Source organism: Panicum virgatum, chromosome 9K (assembly GCF_016808335.1).
Source record: "Panicum virgatum strain AP13 chromosome 9K, P.virgatum_v5, whole genome shotgun sequence".
NCBI lineage: Eukaryota > Viridiplantae > Streptophyta > Magnoliopsida > Poales > Poaceae > Panicum > Panicum virgatum.
The window spans coordinates 67,580,116-67,606,520 of record NC_053144.1 but is presented as its reverse complement, the minus strand read 5'-3'; the positions used below and the strand labels follow the sequence as shown (position 1 = coordinate 67,606,520).

The 26,405-nt window shown below is 48.0% G+C and overlaps 3 protein-coding genes across 3 annotated transcripts; 2 read left to right on the top strand and 1 right to left on the bottom strand.

Annotated features, from left to right (window-relative positions):
• Nucleotides 1-339: 339 nt before the first annotated feature.
• LOC120648903 (UDP-glycosyltransferase 92A1-like) lies at nucleotides 340-2,072 on the top strand. Its single transcript, XM_039925536.1, has one exon. The coding sequence runs from the start codon at nucleotides 382-384 to the stop codon at nucleotides 1,210-1,212; it is 831 nt and encodes a 276-aa protein (XP_039781470.1). The 5' UTR covers nucleotides 340-381; the 3' UTR covers nucleotides 1,213-2,072.
• On the top strand, nucleotides 1,240-2,072 carry LOC120648904 (UDP-glycosyltransferase 92A1-like). Its single transcript, XM_039925537.1, has one exon. The coding sequence runs from the start codon at nucleotides 1,309-1,311 to the stop codon at nucleotides 1,879-1,881; it is 573 nt and encodes a 190-aa protein (XP_039781471.1). The 5' UTR covers nucleotides 1,240-1,308; the 3' UTR covers nucleotides 1,882-2,072.
• Nucleotides 2,073-2,412: 340 nt separating this feature from the next.
• On the bottom strand, nucleotides 2,413-25,538 carry LOC120647322. Its single transcript, XM_039924083.1, has 17 exons — nucleotides 24,610-25,538; nucleotides 24,084-24,281; nucleotides 22,779-22,862; nucleotides 22,078-22,137; nucleotides 21,216-21,260; nucleotides 20,870-21,069; nucleotides 20,270-20,773; nucleotides 19,982-20,075; nucleotides 19,537-19,626; nucleotides 18,978-19,040; nucleotides 18,809-18,883; nucleotides 18,047-18,097; nucleotides 17,389-17,523; nucleotides 17,126-17,233; nucleotides 16,949-17,014; nucleotides 2,928-4,196; nucleotides 2,413-2,844 (listed from the first exon to the last, which is right to left on the bottom strand). Exons 1-17 carry the CDS (start codon nucleotides 25,390-25,392, stop codon nucleotides 2,413-2,415), a joined length of 4,257 nt encoding a protein of 1,418 aa, XP_039780017.1. The 5' UTR covers nucleotides 25,393-25,538.
• Between the last annotated feature and the right edge of the window lie 867 nt (nucleotides 25,539-26,405).

Here is a 26,405-nt window from a genome sequence, read left to right as displayed (position 1 = left end):
AGCATACACAAATATACAGAATCCGAAGTTCCATGCATACAGTTGTTCATTAACCCTGCCTGATGCATTTTTTTTGCGAAACTGATCCAGTGGTTTATGATCTTGCAAATGCAGCTGCCCGACAGCCCGAGTGCATCTCAGGCCATTGGCACACATGTGATGCCTTTGAGCGGATGCGCCCGTCTCCAGAGTCGAGAGTGCCTGTCCACTTCGGCTCACCATTTTGCCCCGCTACCCCGCACAAACGCCAAGCGTTAGCAGCGTAGGATAGGAGTCACACAGTTGCCAAGCGGCACGGTATATATGTACAGACTCACAGAGCATACCAGGCCCATCCGACACCAGGACAAGCAGCTGCTCGTCCTCGCACCGTCCGCCGCCATGGGTCACGAGCAAGACCACGGCGACGGCCACCACCTCCTCCTCTTCCCGTTCCTGGCGCAAGGCCACCTCATCCCGTTCCTCAACCTGGCCAGGCGCCTCGAGAGCCTAGCGCAGCGTCGCGGCAGCGGCCAGCGCCGTCTCGTGGTCACCATCGTCAGCACGCCTCGCAACGTCGCCGGCCTCCGGCTCTCTGTGCCGCCCGGGTCGTCCATCGGATTCGCCGAGCTGCCGTTCTCGCCCTCGGACCATGGCCTGCCGCCAGACGCCGAGAGCACAGACGCCGTCCCGCTCCGTTCCTTCCCCTCCTTCTACTTTGCCACGGAGCTGCTCCGGCCGCCGTTCGAGGAGCTCGTGGCGGAGCTCGCGGGGAGAGAAGGGCGCCAGAACGTGTGCGTCCTCGCGGACATCTTCCTGGGCTGGACGGCCGAGAGCGCCCGTGCGCTCGGCGTCCAGCACCGCGTGTTCCTCACCTCCGGCGCCTACGCCTCCGCCGTCACCTTCTCCATCTGGCTCCGCCCGCCAGCGTTCCCGCGCCCCGCCGCGCCCGCCGACGAGCGGGCGCTGCACGACTTCCCCGACGTTCGCGTCCGGTACGAGGAGTTCCTGAACGTGGTGGTCACGGAGGACTACGCGGCGAACCCCATGTTGGCGTACCTGTGCCGGATGGGCAGCCTCCACTTCTGCCACTCGGGCGGTCTCGTCATCAACACCTCCGAAGAGATCGAGCCGAAAGGTCTCCACCTCATCGGGAAGCTCTCCGGGCTGCCGACGTTCGCCGTCGGTCCCCTCACCGGCGGCCGAACACCTTCGTCGGAGGACACCGCGTGAGACGAGGACGCGTGCATCAAGTTCCTGGACTCCAAGCCGCCGGCGTCCGTGCTGTACGTGTCGTTCGGGTCGCAGAACACGATCCCGGCGTCGCAGATGGTGGAGCTGGCGCGGGGGCTGGAGGCCAGCGGGCGGCCATTCATCTGGGCGGTGCGGCCGCCGGTGGAGTTCGACGGGACGGGGGAGTTCCGCGGCGAGTGGCTCCCCAACGGCTTCGAGGACCGCGTCGCGGCGGCGGCGCAGGGCGTGGTGGTGCGGCGGTGGGCGCCGCAGGTGGGCATCCTGGCGCACGCGTCCACGGGCGCGTTCCTGAGCCACTGCGGGTGGAACTCGGTGCTGGAGAGCCTGTGGCACGGCGTGCCGGTGGTGGGCTGGCCGCTCCTCGCCGACCAGGTGTTCGACTCCCGCATGCTGGAGGAGCTCGGAGTCGGCATGGAGGTGGCGTCCGGGAGGATGTTCGGCGGGCTGGGCAAGGGGTGGGAGCACGTGAGGGACGTGGTGGAGACGGTGCTCGGGGACGGCGAGAAGGCGCGGGGCATGCGGCGGAAGGCCGCGGAGCTGAAGGGGTTGGCGCGCGCGGCTGTAACTCTAAGTGTCCGAGCCGACGGCGAGGTGAAGGGCTCGTCCGTGCTCGCCATGGAGCGCCTCCTCGATGGCGCCTTTGGTTGACCACGGCAAATTCTCCTTAACTGTGATATATAAGCTAAGCGGCTTCCTTTACTATTTTTGTTGCCAAAATTGCTTTGATCTTTCATTTTAGTGGTAAGGACCATAATACGCGCTTTTTATCTGTGAGAAAATAATTTCTCCATTTTTCATCATGCCTAAGATAAATTGATGCAGTCCCAACGCTTTTTTTTTATCTGTATATGTTGTCTTGTTCAATTTTTTCAAAAGCATATAACAACCTTTTGAGCTTTTGTGCCGAAAGTAGAATCGAACATATAATAGCACACACATGCAGAAGTGTTCCCAGGAAAATAGAATTTCACTTTCACACGAGAACAAATAAATGCTGCAGAAACAATAGGCATACAGTGATACTATAAATATAAAGAGCAAATACCGTGCAATCGGACTGAATAAAATCACACACAGTACAGATAAAAACACCCCAAATATGTATATATATAAATGGAGGATGTGAGCGTGAGACACCGGCAGTTTTCAGTGCAGACGTGAGCTGTGACGTGTCATCAGTCAGCCCCGCCTCATGAGCTCCCTGGCGGAGTCGACGAGCGAGCGGACGCCGACGGCGCGGCGGCTGAGCCCGACGCTGCCGGAGAAGACGTTGAAGCACTCGAGGCCGGAGGTGGTCTCCGCGACGCGCCTCAGCTCGCGCTCCATCCCTAGCTCCACGAAGTGCGCCGCGAACCGCGGCCCCTCCGGCGACCGCATCAGCGCGATGGCGAGCTCGAGCGTGTACAGCCGGATGCGCGGCGCGACCATGGACGGGCGGCTGTACTCCCGCAGGACCAGCACCAGCGTCCGCGCCAGCGCCTCGTCCGTGACGCCCGCCGTGGCGAGGCCCGCGCGGAGCTCCCCGGGCTGCATCAACCGGACCATCTGCGCCGCCAGGCCGAGGGAGATGTTGAGGAGCTTCGTCTTCTCCACCATGATGTTGCGCAGAACCTGTGAAGCGAGTCACCCGGAAAGATGAAATGGTTGGCCAAGCAAGCAATGCGCAGAGCGCACGCACACAGCTAGCTTATTACCTTGATGGCGCCGGCGGTGACTCCTCTCAGTGCAAGCTGCCACTCTTCCCCGGCGTAGGTGCACAGGTTGCGCAGGATCCTTGCGGCGCCGATGGTGATGACGGGATCACACAGCGCCTCGATGAGCCGCCCCACCCCGCAGCCGCACGCGATGATGATGGCGCTGCAGTTAGCCCGGCTGTCGAGCGCCAGCATCGCTAGAGCCTCGCCGGCCTCCACCCGGACCGCGTCCTTGTGCCGGTCGGGCGCCGCAACGGCCTTCCCCGCCGGCAAGAACATCGCCAGGAGCACGCTGATCACACCCCCCGTCTCGCCGATCATCTCCCTCGATTCGTCGTCCATGGCGAGGCTCGTCAGTATCTCGATCGCCAGCAGACGCAGCTCCGACAGGTCCTTGTCATGGCGCTGCTGCAGCACCTCCCTGATGTTGCTCACCGTGAACACAATGTCGCAGAGCTCCCTCCGAAGCAGCTTTCCGGTGGTCCCCGTCGTGGTCGCCAGCCTCTTCACGACGCGGAGCGACTGCTTCACCGCCTTGAGGCGCATGGCCGCCTCTTGCTCATCGTTCGCTATGCTCGAGTAGGAGATGATCTTGTCGAGAAGGCCCCTGGTCTTGCCGATCTTGTCGCAGATGTCGTGCTCGCGCGCCAGCTTGTTGAGGATGGACAGCCCGAGCAGGTTGAGCTCGTCGAGGTCGGCGTAGAGTAAGGAGGCCACGGACTCGATCGCGCCGGGGATGCCGGTGACGCGGAGCGCGTTGAGCTTCCCCCCGGTGAGCATGAACACGACGGCGGCGGCGGAGCGGCGCACGTACTTCTCCGAGGCGTTCTTCCAGCTGAGCATCTCGATGAGGCGCTCGATGGTGGGCGCGGACGTGCCGATCCTCCGGAGCGTGGCGTCGGCGAAGCGGTCGGACTCGACGAGCGCGACGAGGACGCTGGCGCCGAGGCACTGCTCGTCGTGCGTGCCCGCGACGAGCAGGTCGTCGGCGTAGGACACGAGGTCCATGTGCAGGCCGTCGAAGATGCTGCCGCTGAGGCAGCGCGAGTAGGAGTCGTAGAAGAAGCGGCGGACGGCGGCCTCGCCGCCTGCGGTGGCGGCGAGGTGGCACTCCTCGGCGACGCGCTGGAGCAAGCGGCCGTGGCCCAGCCTCCACTGCCACAGCGCCTTCTCGACGAGGAAGAGCAGCGCCTCGGCGAGCATGAGGCCGTAGAAGATGTCGAGCGCGGAGCGGCGGTTGGTGCGGGCCTCGGGGCTGCCGCCGTAGTGCTGGTGCGCCAGGCGGACGAGCGAGAGCGCGACGCAGGCCGACGCGGACAGCAGCTGCAGCCAGCAGAAGGCGCGGCCCGCGCCCCAGGACAGGACGGGCGCGCGGCCCGTGGCCTCGTGCTGCCACTCCAGCTCGTGGCTGCGGCCCAGGATGCGGGCGCCCTCCACCAGCAGCAGCGTGGTGATGCACCAGAAGTCGGTCTGGCCCAGGGCGACGGCGAAGCCGCCCAGCAGCACCACGGTGGCCCAGATGAAGCCCAGCGTGCCCAGCCGGCTGGCCGCCTTCTCCAACACCGCCAGCTGGAGCGCCAGCATGGTGAGCCGCCGCTCCGGCGGCAGCGCCGCGTCGCCGTCGTAGTCGACGACGACGCTGGCGCGGATGTGCGGGGGCATAGTCACAGCCTTCTGCGGCTCGAACAGCGTCGGCAGCAGGTCGGGGATCTGGACGCGCACGCTCTCGGTGGCCAGGCTCACGCGGCGATCCATGGCCGCCGATTGCTTGCTTGCTAGATAGTGTAGTAGCGACACACTGACACGACGCCGCTGAGCTGGTGGCCGGCTTAGCACAGTTGCATGTGTACCGGCTGGCTATTTATATGCACGCAAGTGCAGGTGCAACGCGGCATTGTCGCAGGCACGTTGATTGACATGGCCGATTTCTCGCATTGCGTGCATCAGAGAGAGCGAAGCTTCAGGCCTTTAGGGGAAGGATATTTTCTCTTCTTTTTTCTTGTTACAAAGCGAGGTTGCTGCCTGGGGCAACATCGCCGAACCATGCTCTCGGCGTTGGGGTCCCTGCTTGCCATTTCGTACCCGGTTCGTCCTTGCTTGCACGACCTCACATGGTCTCTAACTCCAAGAACTTGCAAAGATTTGGAGCCAACACATGTAGTGAAGCTCTCTAGCTAGTTGGGGATGAGAATGAATCATACCAGATGATATCACCACATTGATTTTTAATGATCACCAGGCTGTAGTTCAATGATGATGATCCGTGTGCGTTGTCACGATCAGTCACGCCACAGTTGTGATGAGTTCTCTTCTTTGTATCAATTGAAGTTCGGCATATCTCCTACAGACCGTTTCAAAAATAACAAAAAAAAAAGAAGGTTGAGAGATTAGACTTCAGAGACGTTGCGCGGCTGCTGGAGATGATACTAGATTTCAAGCAACTTCTGCCTTGCTTGCTGTGCTAGCCATTGGCTCTCGTTCGAGTCCTTTCTAAAAGTAGTAGTTTTTCGAACCGAAACAGGCTGCATCCTCATTTGCATGATCAAGATCATGAAGTCATCTCAGATCCTCATTTGGTTTGGGAGATGGAATGGACTGATCCATCGCCACCTCATTCCTCATATACACATGATGAACTGCCACTACAAGTTCCTGGTAGGCCTGCTAATGGGTTGGGTTGAAATGGGTTTTATGGGGTGTGTTTTGAAATGGAGTGTGTTTGGATGATTTAAAATGGGTTGTATTAGTTAATGGGATGGGTCGGGACGGGTTCTATATAAATGCGGGTTGGGGCGGGTTGGGATGGGTTGAAATGGATACTTTTTACAAAATAGTATAACTATATATAAATGTGGCTCCCACGTGAGAGTTGGAGTCTGAAATTAAAACAATGTGTTTATATCAGAAAATTTTTTCGAAATAGACTGAATTTTGTTGGAGATGACTCAGTACGACTGGCAGCTATTTTGTGCAAAGCAGTGTGGCTAGAACTAACTGTGGGCCCCACATGAAGAGCCGGACCCTGGAATTAAAACCTCGCGTTCACACTATAAAATTTTATCGAAATTGACTGAAATTTATTGGAGATGACTCAGTACGACTGGCAGCTACTCTGTGCAAAGCAGCGTGGCTAGAACTACACGTGGGCTCCACATCAAGAGCCGGACCCTAGAATTAAAACCTCGCGTTCACACTATAAAATTTTATCGAAATTGACTGAAATTTGTTGGAGATGACTCAGTACGACTGGCAGCTACTCTGTGCAAAGCAGCGTGGCTAGAACTACACGTGGGCTCCACATCAAGAGCCGGACCCTAGAATTAAAATCTCGCGTTCACACTATAAAATTTTATCGAAATTGACTGAAATTTATTGGAGATGACTCAGTACGACTGGCAGCTACTCTGTGCAAAATAGCGTGGCTAGAACTATACGTGGGCTCCACATCAAGAGCCGGATCCTGGAATTAAAACCTCGCGTTCACACTATAAAATTTTATCGAAATTGACTGAAATTTTTAGAGATGAGTCAATATAACTGACAGATACTCTGTGCAAAGTAGTGTGGCTAGACATATATGTGGTCCCCACATTAAGTGTAGAACCACTAAATTCTTCTGCATAATAGAACACATGGGTTTTTATGGGTTACCCGCTTATAATGGGACGGGTTGGTTAGAGTTGAGAAATTAACTAATTGGGTTGGGTGGGGTTGGGTATCTAAATATGTTAATTTTAGATGGGATTGTATATGGTGTGGGTTCCAACCCATTAGGAGCGCTAGTTCCTGGTGGAGATCGCTGCCGTCAAGTCCCCCCCCGAGCACCAGAACGCTGAAGGCATTCGCACTGCCTTCGACGTGATCGGGAATGTCTGCTGCATCGACCGGGCTTGCCTCATGGGGGACTTCTCCTCTGTTCGCCTCCTTCTGCTGGTGGACAGTGGGAAGGAGATCCCTGCCCGCCTTCTCGTCCGCAACAAGAACGACGACGGCCTCGCTGGAGTTGCTCTGCTGAGGGTCACTGGTGCATGGGAGCACACTCCGGGGACTCCTCCCCCGGAAGAACATGTCTTCCGTGGCTCCGCTCCTCCCCCTCCTCGGGGCCCGGACTCGGCGGACGGCGACTCCTCCCCGGATGATGTGCGGTCTCCTCCTCACGTCTGGGGGAGGGGCCGCAGCCTTTTCCGTGGCTCACCTCGTCGCAGTGCTGGTACATCGCGCCCCAGTGCGTCACAGGCACTAGGCGCTCTGCTCTATCCTTCTGTTCCCCTTTGGCCCTTTGCCGCAGGGGCCCTTGCTGCTGTCTCTCGTTTTGTGGGCGTCGCCAACCTGACTGGCGTTCACGCGATCACCATCCGGGACCTCCCGACCCCGGCGCGCCTTCGCACTCCCCCGCCTCCACCTGCTTTCGCGGCGGGCGTCGCTCGCGTGGTGGAGATTGAGGAGGACGAGGCTGCACTGGCTGGAGCTCGTTCCTGCCCACGTTCTGTCGTGCCCTCGCTCAGCGACCTGCTGGCTGAGGAGGAGCACGAGCTGGAGGTTCGTCGCCGTCGCGCCCGTCGCAAGCGTGCGGCCGACAGCGCTTCCAAGATTCGCCGGAGCCGTCGTCTTGCAGCCAAGGAGCTTCCTTTCTATGAGGACGCCACCTCCAAGGCGGCGCGTGTCCAGGCCGCCAAGCTGGACCTGCAGCGTGCCTCTGCGCGCATGAAGGCTGCGCTGGAGTCCTCTGGGGTGTTGGAGCGCCCCCCTCCGGCCAAGATCTCCTCCCGCAAGCTTCGCCTGCTGAGCCGCGCGTGTGGCCTCTCCACCCTCTCCGAGGTTGACGAGGCGGTGATCCCACCTGTGTGATGTGGTCTGTTATCTCTGTGTTGCCCAAGCGAGCTCTTGTTCTGCTCGACTTGGTGTTCCCCCCCAGCTGTCTTTCGGGGCGTTGTTTCTTTTCCGGTTTCCTTTGTCTGTGCGTGTCCTTGTGGTTGATGTCCCGGTTTAGAGGTGGCCGGTGTAACCTGTACACTCTCATGTTCGTGCCGTGCTCAATGTTATGTCTGTTCCGTTACTTGGTGTTCGCCTGTGTCCCATGTTAGGAAAGTCCATTTCCTTTCTCTCCTGGAATGTGCGCGGCCTGGGCCAATCTTGTCGTTGCGAGGATGTCCTTGCTGAGTTGATCGCCTCCCGTCCCACCGTTGTTGCCATTCAGGAAACAAAACTCGAAACGATCTCCACCCAAAAACTCAAAACTTTTCTTCCTACTCGCCTCTCATTTCTTATATATTATTTGCGCACCGCTCGGCGAACGGTCCGGCTGCCCACGTAAAAAATTTTCACCGTTAGATCTTGAATTTACGGCAGCAGTTCACTGTCGTACGTGCCTTTCGAGTAAAAAAAATCTTGCGGCTCGAACCTTCTCATCTTCTCTCCTATCTCTACCGACCAGCCACCATTCGGTGCTCCATATTTGGCCTCCACTCCTCCAATCCGAGTCCCAGGTCGCTCCAGCCATCATTGAACCTCTGCTCGATCCATGGTGGCACGCTGGCAACCAACACACGGACAACCCCGTTCCTTCCCGCTTGAGCGCCGCAGCCGCTACCCAGCTTGCTCATACACCGTACCATGCTCGGCGCCGCCCCGACCCCTCTCCTCTTCTCGAGTCGGAGCTCGAGGCGGCGGCAGCAAACCCGGAGCCAAAGCCGGATCCCGCCGTCGGGAAGCGCAGGGAGGTCAACCTGGCGCTGGCGATGGGGGGATAAGGAGAAGTGGGAGGTCATAGAGGATGGGGGCGATGGCAAGGGAAAAGAGGTCAAGGGGAAGGCTGAGAGAGGTCTGAGGAGGACAGCAGTACGAAGGTGTAGATGGGGATGCAGCCTGCAGGTCGGCGACATGCCCCTAACGTTGCAGCGTCGTGCCGCCCGGCTCGCCGAGGCCATCACCGCCGTGCCGCGCCTCGACGGGGAAATGGACCAATCCATCCGTCCAAGCCCAATCGACGGTGAGGCAGCCACCATCCACCAATGGGGCCCTGAGCGACGTGTCCGAGGAGCAGCTGCAGCAGGAGGCGAAGAGCGGCCACCGTGCCAGCCGCTTCGGAGTCTGCGCGGAGGTCCACGTCCTCTGCTGCGCTGGTTCCACTCCTCTTCCTCACTCGATTGTGGTCCTCCCCCGTGCTCCCAATGCGACACGATCGGTCCGCGGCTGAGCTCTTCGGCGCTTCTGCAGCCGGCTTCATTGCTAGCGACGCCGGCAACGAGCAGGTGCCCACTCCGGCAGAGACTAAGCCGCTGGACGGCTGGAGGTCGTGTTGTTCCAGGTAGCAGTTGCTACTCTCCTTGTGCGCCTCTAGCCTTGCCTTCCCTCCCCCTCCCATGTATCGCGTTCTTTTGATTTTCATGGCAGATTGTCTGAGTAATATCCTACTATCATGTGCTCTGCCCATACCAGCCCACCTCTGCACGTTTGGGCAGGCGTCGTCTGGAACATGCCAATTCTGTTGTGGGTTTATGCGTACATACCTCTGAGGAAGATAGCTGCCTCTTACAGGTTCACTTCTTACTTCTCAGACTCACAAAAAGATATAATAGTCACTTCTAGGATTTAGAATACGGATTGTTCTGTCTGATTCAGTAATATAAACACAATTAGAAGTGCATGTCGTACGATTATCTAGAACTATTAAGCCTTCCAATTAGTTAAGGGCTACCATGCTTCACTGATTTTTGGTTGCTTCTGTTTCTTCAGAAACCATGTGAGCCTTTCATTTTACATTTCACAAAAATATATGAATGTGTATGAAATCAAAAGATGATCTGTTTACCATTTTTTAAGTCCAACCATCCTTTTGGATAGACCAACATACGTCAAAGATGCACCTAATAATTCCCATGTATCTGAGTGTGAACCATGGCATGCCCTTGGATCTATGTGGACTTTAAGTTGAAAGCTGCTTAATTGGAAAGGTGTCCTTGGACCATGCCTTCCTGCTTCTCATGTTTATGTTGTTTACTTAAACCGTCTTGAAATTCTTTTGTTTCAGGTAGCCCATTTTTTTGCATGTTTCTATAACCAATTGCTGCAATATTATGTATGTAATAGAGATCTTTGAGATGTGAAGCATATTGTTTTAGCTTGCCAGGTGTAATCTTTCCTGCTTGAATTTCAACAGAAGTGCTCCAAATGCTAATTACTAAAGTAGCCTATCCTAAACCAATCCAACAACTGATAAAACATTATAATACTAGATCTGTTGATTGTTATGGAGTCCAGTAATATAGTGGATATATTAACACCTCCATAAGAAAGTTTACTATTTGGCACATTATTATCCTGCTAGGCTGCTACTCGATAAATATTTCCACAATTTTGGTTTGGGATGAGACAGAGAAATATCTGGGAGGCTTCTCACATCTGGTCCTTCACATGCCTTCTATGTGAAGGACTTATATTTGCCTAGAAATAAAATTGTTTAGTTTTTCACTCCTCCACATCAGGGACCTCACCTGAGGCTATTCTTGGCCATCATCTGCGTTTAACCTGGATGGAACTATGAATGAATTGGGCTATAATTATATGTCTCTGTTTCAAATATAATGTTAATACATTCTTTCTATTAATTGGACAGGGAGGAAACTGCGAGTTCCATTGAGGGTATATTATTAGTGGGCATACCTTACTAAAGCTTGTCTCATTCTTTGAGCTAGACAGACACAGGGGTTTGGTACAAAGAAGGTATACCTTTTGAACTTAGTTGCATGTAAACTTATGCCTTGGATTTTATCAAGGTGTGACCATGGCATCGTTTTCAGCCTAATGTAGTTTTTTTTATCACTTTTCTGCATACATCATTGTTGTAGTTTATTGCAAAATGTTTACTCTAATTCACCAAATGCTGCACTAGATATTCACATACTTTTACCATTACACTACCAGTTCCATGAGAACAATGGTGTTGGAGCAGTTCGTTTTAGATATCTTCCTATTGAGTACATTATCTTGGATATTTGGTCTCGCATTGAATTTTGCTGTCACCAACCAAACATCCATTATTCTGAATTATGCTATGTTCCATGTACAAATTCCTTTCACTGACCTCGAAGCTTGAAATACAAAACATCTCATTAGTGCCTTAGTTTCAATTCCCGCTTGACTGGACTATTTGATTTAGAATAAACATTTAAGAAGTATTACGGAAGTGAAATACCTTGATGCCATTTTTTGTGCAGACTATTTTCCAATGAATTCAAGGTCAGATGGAGTACTTCAATGACCTATATCGTCATGCATCTTATTTATCAGGACACTAAGTACCTGACATATTTTGACAGTCAGGTAGGGAACCAACTTATCAGTGCATAAAACAACCTTGCCATGAAGAATCAAAGAACAGCAAGAACTATGAATTTCTAATATGTCTTTGTAAGATTGTAGCTGTGGCCATCAACACTGAAGGTATTGTTAGAGTTCACTTCTTTCTCAAGTTTCATTGTGTGTGGTAGTGTATTCAGAACATTTCGAGCTTCTACCATCTTATCCTAATCCTTTGATGTACAATATATGTCATGCCTTAAGCAATTGACCACTTCTCTTGAAAAAATAATCTGGCAGTGCACGCTGTAGCATTAAGTTCCTCATCTAATCATTATAAGGTTTCAGAGAAATTCCATCAATATAAGGTTTCCCTGCATTTTATTTATGTTTCTCCTATACGTTGTGACCTCTATCATGCTTGCTTCTGAAATACCGTATGTTTCTTCAACCAATAGCAGTAGCAGCAAATGTTTATTGGTGGTAACTTTTAACTAAAATTTAACATTCCTACAACAATAGATTCGTAACATTCAATCTGAATTCCTTATCTGCTTCCTGGTAATTTTTCCATAGATCAATGGTCTTGCGCGATACAGATCGAATTGTTGTGCGTGTAACCTAACATCATCTAGATTTGTTATCTTTTGCATTTCAATTTTTGTTAGATACATTTCCTTGCCAGAGTACTTTTCGCCAACTCCTCTTCGCAAATGTTTTGTTTTGGTCGATCCTTCCCCCCATCTATTTTTATTCTTTGGACCTATGTTCGTATCTTTGTTCCGTACCCTTCAATATTCTAGGAATGATCCTGTTCTTCGTACCTGATTACAAACTAATACTAAATATATCATCTCGAGTGACTAACCTTTTACCTCTTCTTTCTTCTTCCTTATTTTCTGGCTTCCGCCGTTTCTTTCAGAAGAGGTCCCAATTGGTCATTAAGTGCTACGCCAACGTCGCCGGCGACAACCAAATGCAGCATCCATTTCTTATACACACACTTATTACACGCAAAAGCTATTAAACTTCGCTTACCTCATAAAAAACAACACGAGGGCGCGCCAAGGCGCGCGCAAAGTACTCGTCATATGCTGTGCGCGACGCCATCGGTGCTGCTGGGGGCATCCTCTCTGCTTGGGATGCATCTGTTTGCTCCCTTGTCACTTCTGTCGACTGCCCTTTCTCCTTAACCACCTCCTTTTCCTCGGATGGCTCCCTTTTCTCACTCACCAATGTTTATGCGCCCACGAGCCATGCTGACAAACCAACTTTCCTTGCTGAACTCGCGTCTGTCTCCACTACTATTGATCACCCATGGATTGTCATTGGTGATTTCAATCTCACTCGTTCTCCCAAGGACAAGAACAACTCTTCCTTCAACGCTGCGGAAGCCCATCTCTTTAACGACACTATAAACACTCTTGGGCTCATTGAAATTCCCCTGCTGGACAGATCCTACACTTGGAGCAATAAACGAGACCATCCCACCCTTGTTCACCTTGATAGATGCTTTGTTAATGTACACTGGGAAGACTCTTTTCCTAACACCTCCCTTGCCTCTCTCACCCGTTTTGCCTCTGATCGTGTCCCTTTGCTCGCCACAGCCTCGACTAAAGTTCCAAGAAGCATGTGCTTCCGTTTCGAGAACGCTTGGCTGCATCACTCCTCCTTCAAAACGATGGTTCGCTCGGTTCTTGCTGAACTTATGGCGGGTTCTGCTGAGAAACGCTTGACCATGAAGCTCAAACACTGCCGCCGTGCCTGCCGTTCTTGGTCCAGACGGATCCTTCCTATTGCCCAGCGGGAAACAGACATCAAACTGCTTGTTGACGCCCTGGATCTCCTTGAGGAATGTCGTCCTCTTTCTGTTGAGGAGCACGCCCTCCGTCTCTTGGCATGTCAAGGTCTCCAGGATATTAACTCTGAAAAACTCTCCTTTTGGCGCCAGCGCTTCAACCTGAAAATTGCGGTGGAATGGGATGGGAATTCCCGTTTTTTTCATGCTGCTGCTTCCGGGAGGAGACGCAAGAACTCGATCCCTTTCCTGGAACATGAAGGCACTGTCTTTTCTACTCATGATGCGAAAAGTGAAATCCTCCGGAACTTTTATGTCTCCCTCCTTGGCTCCGAGCATGACACTTCCTGGAGCTTCTCTCTATTCGATATTTACCCTCATTTGGACGTTGCACCATTCGACCTCTCGGTGCCATTCTCCGAGGAAGAGATCTCGCAAGCGCTCTTCTCCATGGACATGAATGCAAGTCCTGGCCCGGACGGGTTTGGCCCCTCCTTTTATAAGAATTTTTGGTCTTCTATCAAGCCGGACATCCTTGATCTTTTTGCTGAATTTCACGCGGGATCCTTGCTGCTGGATGGGCTCAACAGAGCGCATTTGGTTCTCCTCCTCAAGAAGGATGGTGCCCGTTCCCCTGACGCTTTTCGGCCGATTTCCTTGCAAAACTGCCCCATGAAACTCTTCTCCAAAGCTATGGTAAATCGGCTTAAACCGATCATCCCTGTCATTGTTGATCCTGACCAAACTGGGTTTATCCATGGGCTCAATATTGCTGAAAATTATATTTATGCTGCTGACCTCTTAAGTTGCTGCCACAAAAGGAAAGTTCCCACTGCTGTTCTCAAGCTTAACTTTCGTAAAGCTTTTGACTCGGTCTGCTGGAATAGCCTTGATCGCATCCTTGCAGCTAAGGGGTTCGATAAAAAATGGCGTGGTTGGGTCGCCCGCATCCTCTCTTCTGGCAAAACTGCGGTCATGCTAAATGGTGTGCCTGGGCGCTGGATCAACTGCAAACGCGGCTTACGGCAGGGGGATCCCCTCTCTCCGTACCTTTTCATTATCGTTGCGGATGTGTTGCAACGGTTGATCCGTAGGGCCTCCTCTCTTGGCCAAGACCCCATTGATCCAACCCTACCCTGTCCCGTCCTTCAATATGCTGATGATACCCTCATTCTTACGCGAGGAGATGTTCCTTCTATGCATGCCCTAAAACACATTCTTGATTCCTTTTCCACTGCTACGGGTCTCTACATAAACTTCCATAAATCCACCTTTGTCCCGATGAATGTAGATGACAATGTGGCCACGGCCATGGCGACTGCCCTGAGTTGTCCCAGAGCATCCTTCCCCCAAACCTACCTCGGACTCCCCCTTTCTCCTTTCAAACTGCGGGTTGCTGATTTCCAGCTGCTTGTCACCTCCTTCGATAAATACTTGGCTGGTTGGAAAGCTCGCCTTCTCAGTTATGGGGGGAGAATTGTGCTTGTAAATGCTGTCCTTGGAAGCTTGCCAGTTTACTTCATGTCCTCTATTCTTCTTCCTAAAACTGTCATTGAGGCTCTGGATGCACGGCGACGTGCTTTTCTTTGGACTGGTGAGGATAAATGCCATGGGTCCAACTGTCTCCTTGCTTGGGACGAAGTCTGCTGCAGCAAAGAATGTGGAGGGCTTGGTATCAAGAATTTGGCAGATCAGAATCACTGTCTTCTTATCAAATTCGTTCACAAGCTTCATGATCCTGCCCCCCCCCTCCCTTGGAAAAATTGGTTCAATTCTCATTCTTCCATCTTTGACGAGGCGAACCTGGATTCATCTTATTTGGCAAAGCTCCTGGCGCATGAATTGCCTCTTTACCGGGAACTCACATCTGTGAGTGTTGGGGATGGCCGGCACACTTCCTTCTGGCATGACAAATGGTCCTCGCCGTCCCGCTTGCTGAAACCTTCCCTGCTGCTCTACTGTCACTGCATCCAGGATGCACGCTCAGTACGAGACGCTTTAAATCATTCTCTTGATGATGTTCTCCGCCCACGTTTAACCCAAGCTGCGGCCCAGGACAAGCTTCTCCTTCAAAACTGTCTCCTACACCTAACTCTAAAGGATGAACCTGATTCTCGCTTCCTTACACTCTGGCCCAGCGAGTGTTTTGACTCCAGCTCTGCTTACCGAGCTACCCACACTGATGACGCTCCTGATCCTGACGCCATCCGGTTTTGGGACACAAAACTCCCCTCCAAGATTCGCTTCTTCGGATGGCTTCTCCATTGCGACCGTCTGAATACCCGTGCGAACATGCTACGCCGGAATATTTGTAAACAGGAGGAATCGAGTTGTGAGTGCTGTCCGGGTACCCTGGAAACGTCCGAGCATATCTTCGTCAGCTGCCCGTGTGCACGCGCGGTCTGGGGCCTCCTTGGGATCGCTGTTGGGGACGGCATGCACCAGCAACCATGGCTTCTTGGGTGTGAGCTCCAGCTTCCGCATTCAGTTCAGGCTGATGTGATGCTTCTTGTGCTTTGGCAAATTTGGAAGGCCCGCAATGCACTAATCTTTGACAGAGCAACCTCCCTCCCAACCGACGTTCTTCGGCGTCGCACAATCAAGGATATGGACTTCTGGAGTAGTCGTTATAAGAAACTCTGTATAGACTTTGATAGATGGCGCGCCTTTCTTCTCTCTTGTTAATTCCCCTCCCCACCTTGGTTGAGGACGTTGTAATCTCTGGTCTGGTATGCCGGATCTACGCTGTTGTACTTGTACTCCAAACCTCTCGAGCAATGAAATTTGTGTAGGTGGGGATCCCCCCCCCCCCCCCGATATTGTTCAAAAAAAATGTACACATGATGAATGCAAACATGAGAAATAGTCATATATTAGTTCGAACAACCTTTTTAATTGAATGCCTTGAATACCAACAAAGTAGTAAATAAAACACCAACACTTTCAAGTGCTTTTTTTCGTCGAACGTGCAGGAGAGCTGCGCATCAATATATTAAGAAGAGAACTTCCAAGTGCTTTCAACCTATGGCCTTAGATGTCACACTAGCTGCAAATCGCATACCCCATCAAAACCTATCCTCGTTCTTATGCACCAGTAACTGAAACCATAATTTACAGAATTGAATCAGGGACCTACAATGAATAAGCTCATCTTATATACATGATTCTTCATTTCACTATATGCATTCACTAGTATTACAGAAAAAAAATCTGTTTCTTTTTCTTCCACACGCGTATGTACCTCATCCCCTTTAGAAGACAGGGCTGTCTATTTCCTATATCCTGGCAGTCCAAAGCATTCTTACAACACAGACATGCCTGGTCATTTTTAAGAAAACTTCTTAAATGCTGTGAAATCAGCAAAATCGACACCATCCACACTCCACCAATGCGCCTTGTTTTGATCTTCCCATCTCAGAACATTGGAAATGACACGTAAAAATAGTGCCAGGAAGCAGCCACTGTGTCCAGAACAGGAAGAATCACTGTGTTTGATCTCCAGATGGAATAATGCCTTTACGTCCGTTCATTTTCGAAACTGTACAGTCGAGAATCTGATAGAACAGAGAACATCTGCGTCTCCACAAAGAGCTGCACAGTGTCAAAAACTATGAGGATATGCAGATACAACAGTGACAAACAACAGCATAAAAAAAAGGAAGCCAGCTCCATTTCTATACATCATACATGCATAGTGTAATAGTGTAATACATGCATAGTGTCATAGATACATAGGAGTTTCATCAAGAAAATTCTGATTAATGAAGATTTCCTTATGTTTTGATAATTGATACTTAGCATCTCGCGCAGACTGGAAGTCGGCATACTCCAAATTATCAGTTTACTGTTTGCTACTTTCATCAACCATTTTTTTTTACAGAAAATGAACATAGGAAGCTGCTATGTAAAACAGTTAGATAAGTACCTTTACAAATGGGCGATCCTTTGAGGGGAAAGAATCAATGAAACTGTCTTTCAGAAGCAAAGAAACCTGATCATACAGAAGAGGAACATTACTCAATGGATTTTATGATATTCCTGATAAGTGGAGTAATAAGCAGCAGCATTGTCAATTGTAGAGAATATTGTTTGTATTGCTAACCCTGTCATTGTTGGACTGTACATTTGTTATGGTATGAAAGCGCAAGTCAGAGCAAAATGATTCCAAGTAGGACCTCATCACATTTAAGAACTGCCAAGCTGCTTCAGCCTGCAAGAATATCAATATTCCATGTTTATCATTCAAAAACTAACTAGGACAATTAAGAGAAGTTTAAATGATCAAGTGCCAATATAACTTTCTTCTCAAGGAAAAACGACTGGTTATAAAAAACAATAAATCCACACGATCAATAAAATTAGCACCTGAACTTCATTGCATTTATAGATGGCATGTCTCTTAGCCAAAGCATTCTCACAGGATAGTCTAGAATGAATTGGACTGAGATCAGAAACAAGCTCCTTGTAACGTGGAAGTTGAGGCAACGGACATGCTTTGACCTGCGTATTTTAATACAAATAACATTTAGCTTGAATCATTTCAGACAATAACATCACATAATCTCACACCAATGGATTCATGATTGGCTGAAGTAAGAGACACTAGTGAGTGACATCCACCACTACTTCTAATCACGTTCACTCAATTTTACTTTTGGTTCACAACTTCACACACATTTGCATACCAACAATACTACATAACACAATCCACAAGCATAGAGAAAAACAATATTTTGCTTCAACAAAATTAAGTTCAGACGTTCCTTCTCAAGATGTTTTTTCACTATCAGCCAACAGCATGTAATACTTGCCTGATCTTTCTGTACATTGATTCTGACAAGAGTAGATCCTTTCATCTTGATATCAGGGGGTTTATGTTGTACACCAGCCTATAGAAGAAACTGGATTATCATTCACAGTTCAGCTATCATTGAGTATTACTAACATTTGGCAAATATAGTCACTATAAATTAGCTAAAGATTAACATTCAAACAAATGAGCTTCAAGGGCAAAGAAGCTTACAATGAAAGGCACAGGTGCATCAAGAAAATCAATCAATTTCCCTGGTAGAACCTGAAAACCAATAGACATCCAAATGAGCTAAAAAACTAAAGAATGTTTCACAATTCGCAATTCCATTACTTCGAAAGACCATCTGTGAGACATTGTGTTATGCTATAAGTTGTCATAATGGGTGTGCTGAGAGCTCACATAAGGTGGGTTCTGGGGAAAGGAGTTTCTAGGCAGCCTGACCGTCTTATTTTGCAAGGAGGCTAATTCGAACCCAGGACCTCCAGGACACAAGTGCATAGACCCTAACACTATGCCAGGCCCACCCATCAAAAAATTTAAAGCAAAGAAAGAACACATCTATTGAGCAACTCAAGAAAGCCCCTTGCTCATGGCAGTAGTCTATGCTAAATTTAAAAAAGAGCTTGGTCTACAAATTGGTAGAAATACAAAGATAATAATAAATACATAGACAACTCTTAAAAATTAGATCAAGGGAAATATAATACTTGCTCGTTTATGCAATTACTTATAGTCACATAAAGACACACCATTTTATGCTTATGGCAAATGATATGATATGATAAATATGAGCAGTGTGAATCCATCAAAATACATGGATATAAGAGGTGTGGATGTACACCCAGACCACCAAAGTTCAAATTCTCATCGAGGCGCATTTGGATGCCTATTTCTTCTTAATAAAGCCATCCACCTAGTTCTTCCGAGGTTGCTAGATAGGAACCTAAATCTTACAAGAAATAGTAAACTTACAGGAAGCAACAAACTTTGCCACTGGAATGGCCTTATCATTGGTATAATTGATAAGACAATTGCTGACAAGACACCCTGCAGTTAAGCATTTGAGAAGTGCTACAATCAGTGGGAAGAAGGATAGCATGAAACTAAAGTACATTGTTACAATGCTCAGATAAAACCATACCAGATTTGGGCATATTACCACAATTTGCTTCTCCAGCAGAACTCCAGCAAATAACCCTAGCACCTTCAGGAGAAAATAATAAATTTATGCAGAAACAAAAAAAAAAGATAGTATAATGTGCATTCGGTGCAGGCCTCCCAATAGAGAAGGATTTTTTCAGAAGATCTGTCATTTCTTCCTCTAAGTGTATGCTAAAGCATCAAAGGTCCTAAATTGAAGACCAAAATTTCTGCCCATATAAGAACTCCTGAGTTCAGGAGTATATTTTAAAAATTGTTTCCAAACGAAGAATTACTTAAATCTGAATCTTTGTATGCCAAAGTGGTTAACTATAAGAATTTCTTGGTCACGACTATTATTTGAGTTGTATAAGGCTGAGCTTTTAGTATTTTCAATTTGGTGCTGAATCAATGAGCTATTGGGCTGCTTCCATTTTGTTATGTTTTGCGAACCCTTTGCAGGATTTCTTTTCGTCTTTGTAGCTTAATATTTGTTTTAACATGATATATAGCATTAAGGCCTTCCATAATAACTGAAAAATGGGAGTAATACAACATACACTTTCCAGAGATAAAGCACGACAAACTGTAGCTGTAGTCCATATCGATAACGCAAGAGCTTCTTCTGCAGCCGCCATACGTGCATTGACCTACAATCAAATTTTACAATTAGGGAAGTAGGGGAACAATACTACAGAATATAGTTGAGATAGCCAAGCATCTACCTTATTTATTTCTGCCGAAGTAAAACCATTGTCCAAAATTGTCTCCCCAAAACCCAACAAGGATAATCCAGGCCGGGAGTATTTCACAGGTTGAAGATGATCAAGGGGACGAAATACAAGTTCACCACCACGAGGTGGCACAGGAAGAGCATGGTAACCACAAACAATTTGTAGAGGCTCATTATTGTGTGCCTAAATAACACAGTATGTCTATGATCAAGATCAATAAGAATCAGAGCCATCTGGTGATATTTGTGAAACTTGAATATGTAAGACAAACCTTAGCCCATCCTATAACTTTTTCATCATCAACAATCATTTCATGTTTCACATTCACTTCATCTTCTTCGTCTGACCCAACACCTTTGACTGAACTGTCATACAATATGTTCACAGATCACAACAATATGTATCCCAAAAAGTTTTTTTTAAAAAAAAATGTATCCCAACATATCGGTAATGATTTCAGAGAACTAAAAGATATAATGATTTCACATAATTCCTAGCAGAGATGGCTAATGTCAAATTGCACTTCACAATAGCAGGAATCTTTATTTTTCAGGTTTACCTGTCTAAAAAAGACTCCATGCTTTGTGCACGCTCTAATCTTCTAGAGATAGGAGAGTGCATGGACAGAAGATCTGGGGAAGTATGCCCATTATCATATATGTAACTTGCTCTCCCAAAGCTATCAGAACGGGATTCCAAGTTCTCCGATAGACACTCTTCATATTGCTGGAAACTATGCCTTCCCTCCTTATCAACTTCTCTTACATAACTAGAATCAGAAATCTCACTAGCAGATATACTTTCCGGAGAATTAGCCCCCCAGCTCCTGAACAAATATGAAGACACCTCCCTTTCTGATGAAACACCAGTTGAAGAAATGAGACCTGATATGCTATTGACAGGTACAGCATATTCTGTCCAGTCAATGTATGGAATCCCATTTGAGGAATCAAAATCCCCTTTTACTCCATCTTGTTCTTTCACAGAACGAGGAACTGGCTCAGCTAGAGCAACTTCACTAGCAAACTGTGTTATCCTGTCAAGCCTCTCCTGTGCAATTATGCTGTTCATAGAATAGACACACCAACATATCCTTAGAACTGAACTGAAGAAATCTCAGATCAAATATATCAAATATATGTTAGATCTGAAAACAAACCTGTTTAACATCTCATAGTGTAGCTCAAAAAAGGGAACCTTTGTGAGTAAACAGTAACAACGTGGTGCAGAAACCAAGAAACGACTTGGCTTATAGGAAGTGGGGTTTAGGGGTGAGACCGCTCCTAGTATACCTGGTGCCTTTTGAACTATTTCCTGGACATGCAGACAGACACCATATAGTGGTGCATTGTCTGATACCTGGTTCATAAAAAAACCACCAAAAACAGAGTTGTAATAAGACTCACAAGCCTGTTGGAAAATGCAATATCAGTACGTAGTAACTGAAATAATCTGGATACTTGTACTAACATACAAGCATTATAAAAAGGAAGAGATAAACAAACCTTAAGGGAGAAGATAAAAGACAGATCATCTCGAGACAAATGTTCCTATGTAAAATAGTTGTACAAGTTAGCAAGTTGAAATACTTCAAACCTACTGCTATTTCAGGATAATAGTCACAACCTACCACATTTTGTGCACTTCCATAGACCCACCAACATTTGGGCTGGCTTATCAGAGAACTACATCTTGATGAATATTCGCGACCCATGAGTAGTTGGGCCCACATGTCAGCAACACATTCGTGGAAGTTAATATTTGGGCCAAGCCCAGTCATGAATTTGTCCCTGACATGTAGGCCTAGCTAGTCATGAAGTCACAAAGTTGTAGTTCTGTGAGAAGCTACCTCAAAATAGTGGTGGTTTTGTGAAAAGGGAACAAAATGCTGTAGCTCTGTGACTATAAGCCCAAAATATTGGTAGGTTTATGAAATGTACTCAAACAATGGACATAGTAGCTGCCAGTAAGTATGAAACTTGACACACTCAAGCTGTAATCTCATGTGCAATGTGGCAGAAGATGTATACCCATAACCCATTCCATGATAAAATTCAGGAATGGTAGTTTTCCACAGGCGCATTAAATTCCAAGGGATATACTCTAGCTGTTAGATTATTCTTTGAACAGCATATGCTATTTTTCTACACATATTTTGCCAAATGAATGCTGTGAAGTATATTTTTGTTTGCAGGGAAAAATGTAAAAGTTAGGTAGAATTACTAAATATGTCATTAGTCACTACCTCACCACAAGCCTAAAGCCTAAATAGGATTATTAAATACCATTGGTGCCCAGTAAAACAGACAACCACCAATAACCAGGACTCCAGGATGTTTTCTGAATCCTGCTACAATTAATTCTCACCTGCCCAAATATCACTTCATTCAGGTCACTCATGGATGGAGTCCTCTCTATTAAACGAGCCTAAAATTTTGAATTATAGAAGAATCACAAAATTTGCTGTGGAACATATCATAACAGAATAAAAAGGAAAGAACTAGCAAATAGTATAAAATTAAGTAAAGAATGGACCGGGGGGACAAACTCAGTAAGAGGGTTGGTTGGTGTCATTCTTGAAGCTACTTAATACATGGAAAAAAAACATCCATGAAAGAAGGTAACATGGTAACAGAACACTAACTGCCATCAATATTATCATGAAGTGAGGAGAGAGAGTGTCTAGTCCCTTTTTTCTATATATACAAAAATAGCACCCTAGTCTAGAAATCATGTGCAAAGTCGAGGGATAATGGATAAGCTCTGCTGTAAAAAAATTGTGATTGAAGTACTAGTAACAACTACTGAACTTAGTAATACATTACTCAAATTCTGTGAAAAGAACTACAACATGCTGGCACATCACATTACCCTTAACTAAGTTGGCCATTTTACAAAGTTCTAACACACTGTGAGAACTTATCAGGCAGAACATTAAAAGACAATTCCACTAAAAAGTGAAGCAACAACATCTTCAGATTAGCTCAACAAACACATATCATGGCACATAAAAATGAGTTGGAAAACTATTCATACACCAATTCACCCAAGAAGTTTATGTAACTAACCTTTACACCTTCAGGAAAACAGAAAGAGGGTAAATCAGTTTCCCTGACTTCCGCTCTCTTTCCAGGTGGATACTTGAAAAGAATCTGCAAGCGAGTTAAAATTGGATCAGTTTTTATCAAAGAAAGAAGAGTAAGAAAGGAATATACAAGATAGAGTAATAATGGTCGCTACCATCACAAAGATCACTAAGTTCAAAAATAATATCCAATGTTAACAGCATGCGGCTCTTGGCTCCTCTTATCAGCCTTATATTGGACAGAACATTATAATTTGTAAGTCTATGTAAGGGTAATAAGCAAGTTTGTTCTAAATGTCATTTAACAAAACAAGCAAATCAGTCTAGAGGCCAAGGCCCTAGAGTCCAAATAAGGTTTCACCAGATGGAAAATAAATACTAGGGCACAAGGACTTTAACATGAGATCGGATGGAGGTACTAAATGCCAACTTTACTGACAACTAGAATTAAATTTCTAATGGAGAAAATCAGATGTTACTATGAAATTTGTTCTCAATACTTATTTCACGGGTTTCTCCTAAAAAAAAGCCTAAGCATGAAGGTTCAATAAAAGCACCATAGGTGAGTTTTTCTGCACGATTGAATTGAGTAGAACCAGCTGTTGAATCCCTCCCTCCCATCCAAAAAGAGAATCTGAACACAAGCGGCATCTATTACAGAAAAGGAGTTGTTGAACTCCTGCCAGTCCCGGGTTCGAAGCACAGCGCCTTCTTAGAACAAAGCCTGGGGGGAGTCTCCCCCCTTGGTTGAGTTTTTTTTTAATTTCTTCAAAGAAGCAGTATAGTATGCCTATAGGTTTTACAATACTGCAGATAGTACGGGAGCTCTATAAGTGTTGCCATACAACAGAAAGGGAATCAACAATGTATACTAAGTATTGTGAACTAGTGATGATGCATCCTTTTTACTTAATGAACTAAAATATTTGTATATAATCATGTACACAGATGAGCAAATTTGCATGCATCATGAATATATGTTGTATTTCATATTAGTAATTAGCACCTGAACATCGGGGAAAAATTGTATGTAAATGTTTTTGTGATGTGCTATTACACTTATGGATTCGATCGTTTAAATAAATAAATAAAATTGTCACAATTCTCAGCTACCTTGCTACAAAATCAAAGCACCTATCATTATGGAAACTACCTAAAGTTATCTAGCCAGTGGCATCTAAAGGCAAGTGCAATTTAAGTTAAGTTTTGTACTACAGTAAAACGTAGATAACACCACTGCATCTAAAACTGGAAGAGAGATTTACATCTCAAGATCAAAGCAGCATACCTGGGGTTCCATAGATGGTATAGGTCCATGATACTCGATTTTTCTAAGATCTACAATGTCTGAACGTGATACATTAGATTCCCATGCTTTCTTTTTTGCAAAAGCATCCTCAATTACTCCAACATTTGCATAAGAGTGGAGACCAACTACAAAAAAATGTTCAAAGAGAGATGCTGGTTCCTTATATTGGCACTGGTCCTGCAAGAGATGGGAGAAATAGCTTATTGACAAGGGAAACTTGGTATTACATACATATCAAAACACTGCAATAGGAGTTGAATGATGAGCATTGGAAGCTAAAACAATGTTATGCAAATTCTGTCAGCAAAGGAAGCTAAACAGTTAGTAACTATGAAATGGCAGCAATAAGAACTACATCCATATATGTATTTTTTAAGTGATTGCTAAAACCTGCCAATTTCAAGGTGAAGCTAAAACTCTTAACCTATTTGCTCTAATTCATACTTTTAGTTTTAAAATTAGTATTGAGTCATCCCGCTAAGCAAAAGTTGGCACAGAAATGCACATTTATCATCCCTACTATTGTGCAAAAAGGTGAGCTCTGTACCTGCGCCTTGGAGTGGATTTGATACCACTGCCGCTTCTGATTCGTCATGGCTTCAATGTTCATAGTCGTCCGCAGCAACTGCTCCCTCGGGCTCCTCTCTCCACCTCCTCCGCCTCCAATTGGCCCCCACTTCCAAGCCCGCTGCATCTGCTGCCTGAACCGCTGGAAGCTGCTGGTTCGCACATGCCGGACCTGCTGCTTGATCTGCAACAACGGGGAAGACGACGTCGACGTCGCTGAGCGTGCCGGGGACGATGGCGCCGAGTGCACACTCGACTCCGTCTCCTCCCTCAACGGCGATCCTGCCCCCGGCATGGCCATCGGGCTCTCATGCTCCTCCGCTCCTCTCGCGGGTGGTTCCGAGGGAGACGGGGCGCTTACCGTACTCACCCTCCCCGGCTCCTCTCGCGATTCAGAAACCGACGTAGACTCACCACCCTCCATCGCCGCACGCCCCGATGATGAAGCCAACGGCGATTCGTACGTTTCCGCTTCCCCTACACCCGCGGGCCCGTCGCCCTGCGATCTCCACACTGACGTCGACGAAGACGGCGAAGCCTCCGCGTCGGTCTCGCCATCGCCCTCGCCGCACGCCACCGGCGACGCGGAGGCTGTCGCCGCCTCTTCCATTGCGTCCTCGAAGGCCTCCGGCTGCCGCGGCGACCTCCCCTCCCCATGGGCCTGCCGGCGCGGCCCCGGCGCCAGCGAGGCGGCGTCTTCGCCGCCGGAGGGCTCCTCCATGAGCGCACGGGATCGAAGCTCTCAGCCGCGAATTGGAATTCGGAAGGTCGCAGCAACCTAGTGCGAAGGATCAAACAGCAACGGAACGGGAACGGGAAGGGGAAGAGGAGGCGGCCGAGATCGTTGAAAGAATAATAAATGGCTAAAAATGAGCGGAAACTGGAGATAGGAAAAATAATTAAAAATGCAGTACGGCGGAAAGATGCTGAGAAAGGGCCGCACGTGGTAGGTGATGCGGGACCCGGGACCACCTGTCAGTTACACGTTCTTGCTGCGTATCGTCTCCTGACACGTGGGTTCGGATCCACGATCCGGCAGAATTTGAGTTGCTTCCGTGTGCGAGCGGATGAATTTGCTTGGCCTTTTCTACGCTGCGGACGGGATGCCTTCTTGCCGGTCAAACGGAATACCTCACTTTTATGAGTTCTTTACTGAAAATTTAGCAAAAGTTTTCAAACAAATGCATTTTAGCTCTGACAGTTTACTCTTATTTTGACGATTGGTTGATTGGAGTAGAAGATTATTGTCAAAACTGTTGAAAGAAACGCGCCATCTTTTTTGCGATTGAATGTACAAATTATGATTAATTAAAATTTGTGATAGTCCGAGCAGAAGAGAAGTGACACCCTTAGGACATCGTTTATCTCAGGGTAGACTATCTGGTAGGACTTAGGAGAGGGTGTCCATCAGTCCGTGCGACACGGCCGGATCATGTGAAAACAGCGACCGTACCAAACCAAAAGAGGCTCTTGCCCGGGCGGGGGCGGTCACATTTTCTTCAGCTGCCGCGCGCGGTTGCGTGTCGTGGTCTTCACGGGCGGAGAAAATGGAAGGTTCGAGCCGAGTACAGCTGCGTCTTGCAGGTTGCAGCTCTGGGAACGAACCTGGAGCGGCTTCGTGCCGACGACCAACCATGACCGACAAGACCAGGCGTACCGGACCTCAGGATCAAGGTCGTGCATGGCAGGGCAGCCCGCCGCGTCGTGTCGTGTCGGGCCCGGGCCCGTTGCTAC

Excerpts from the sequence above, each read along its gene's own strand:
- LOC120648903 (XM_039925536.1), top strand. The coding sequence starts at position 382 with ATGGGTCACGAGCAAGACCACGGCGACGGCCACCACCTCCTCCTCTTC.
- LOC120648904 (XM_039925537.1), top strand. The coding sequence starts at position 1,309 with ATGGTGGAGCTGGCGCGGGGGCTGGAGGCCAGCGGGCGGCCATTCATC.
- LOC120647322 (XM_039924083.1), bottom strand. The coding sequence starts at position 25,392 with ATGGAGGAGCCCTCCGGCGGCGAAGACGCCGCCTCGCTGGCGCCGGGG. Across the intron at positions 22,863-24,083 it reads TACCATCTATGGAACCCCAG|ATTCTTTTCAAGTATCCACC; the intron begins GTATGCTGCTTT and ends ACTCGCTTGCAG. Across the intron at positions 17,524-18,046 it reads ATGCACCTGTGCCTTTCATT|GTCAAAGCATGTCCGTTGCC; the intron begins GTAAGCTTCTTT and ends TAAAATACGCAG.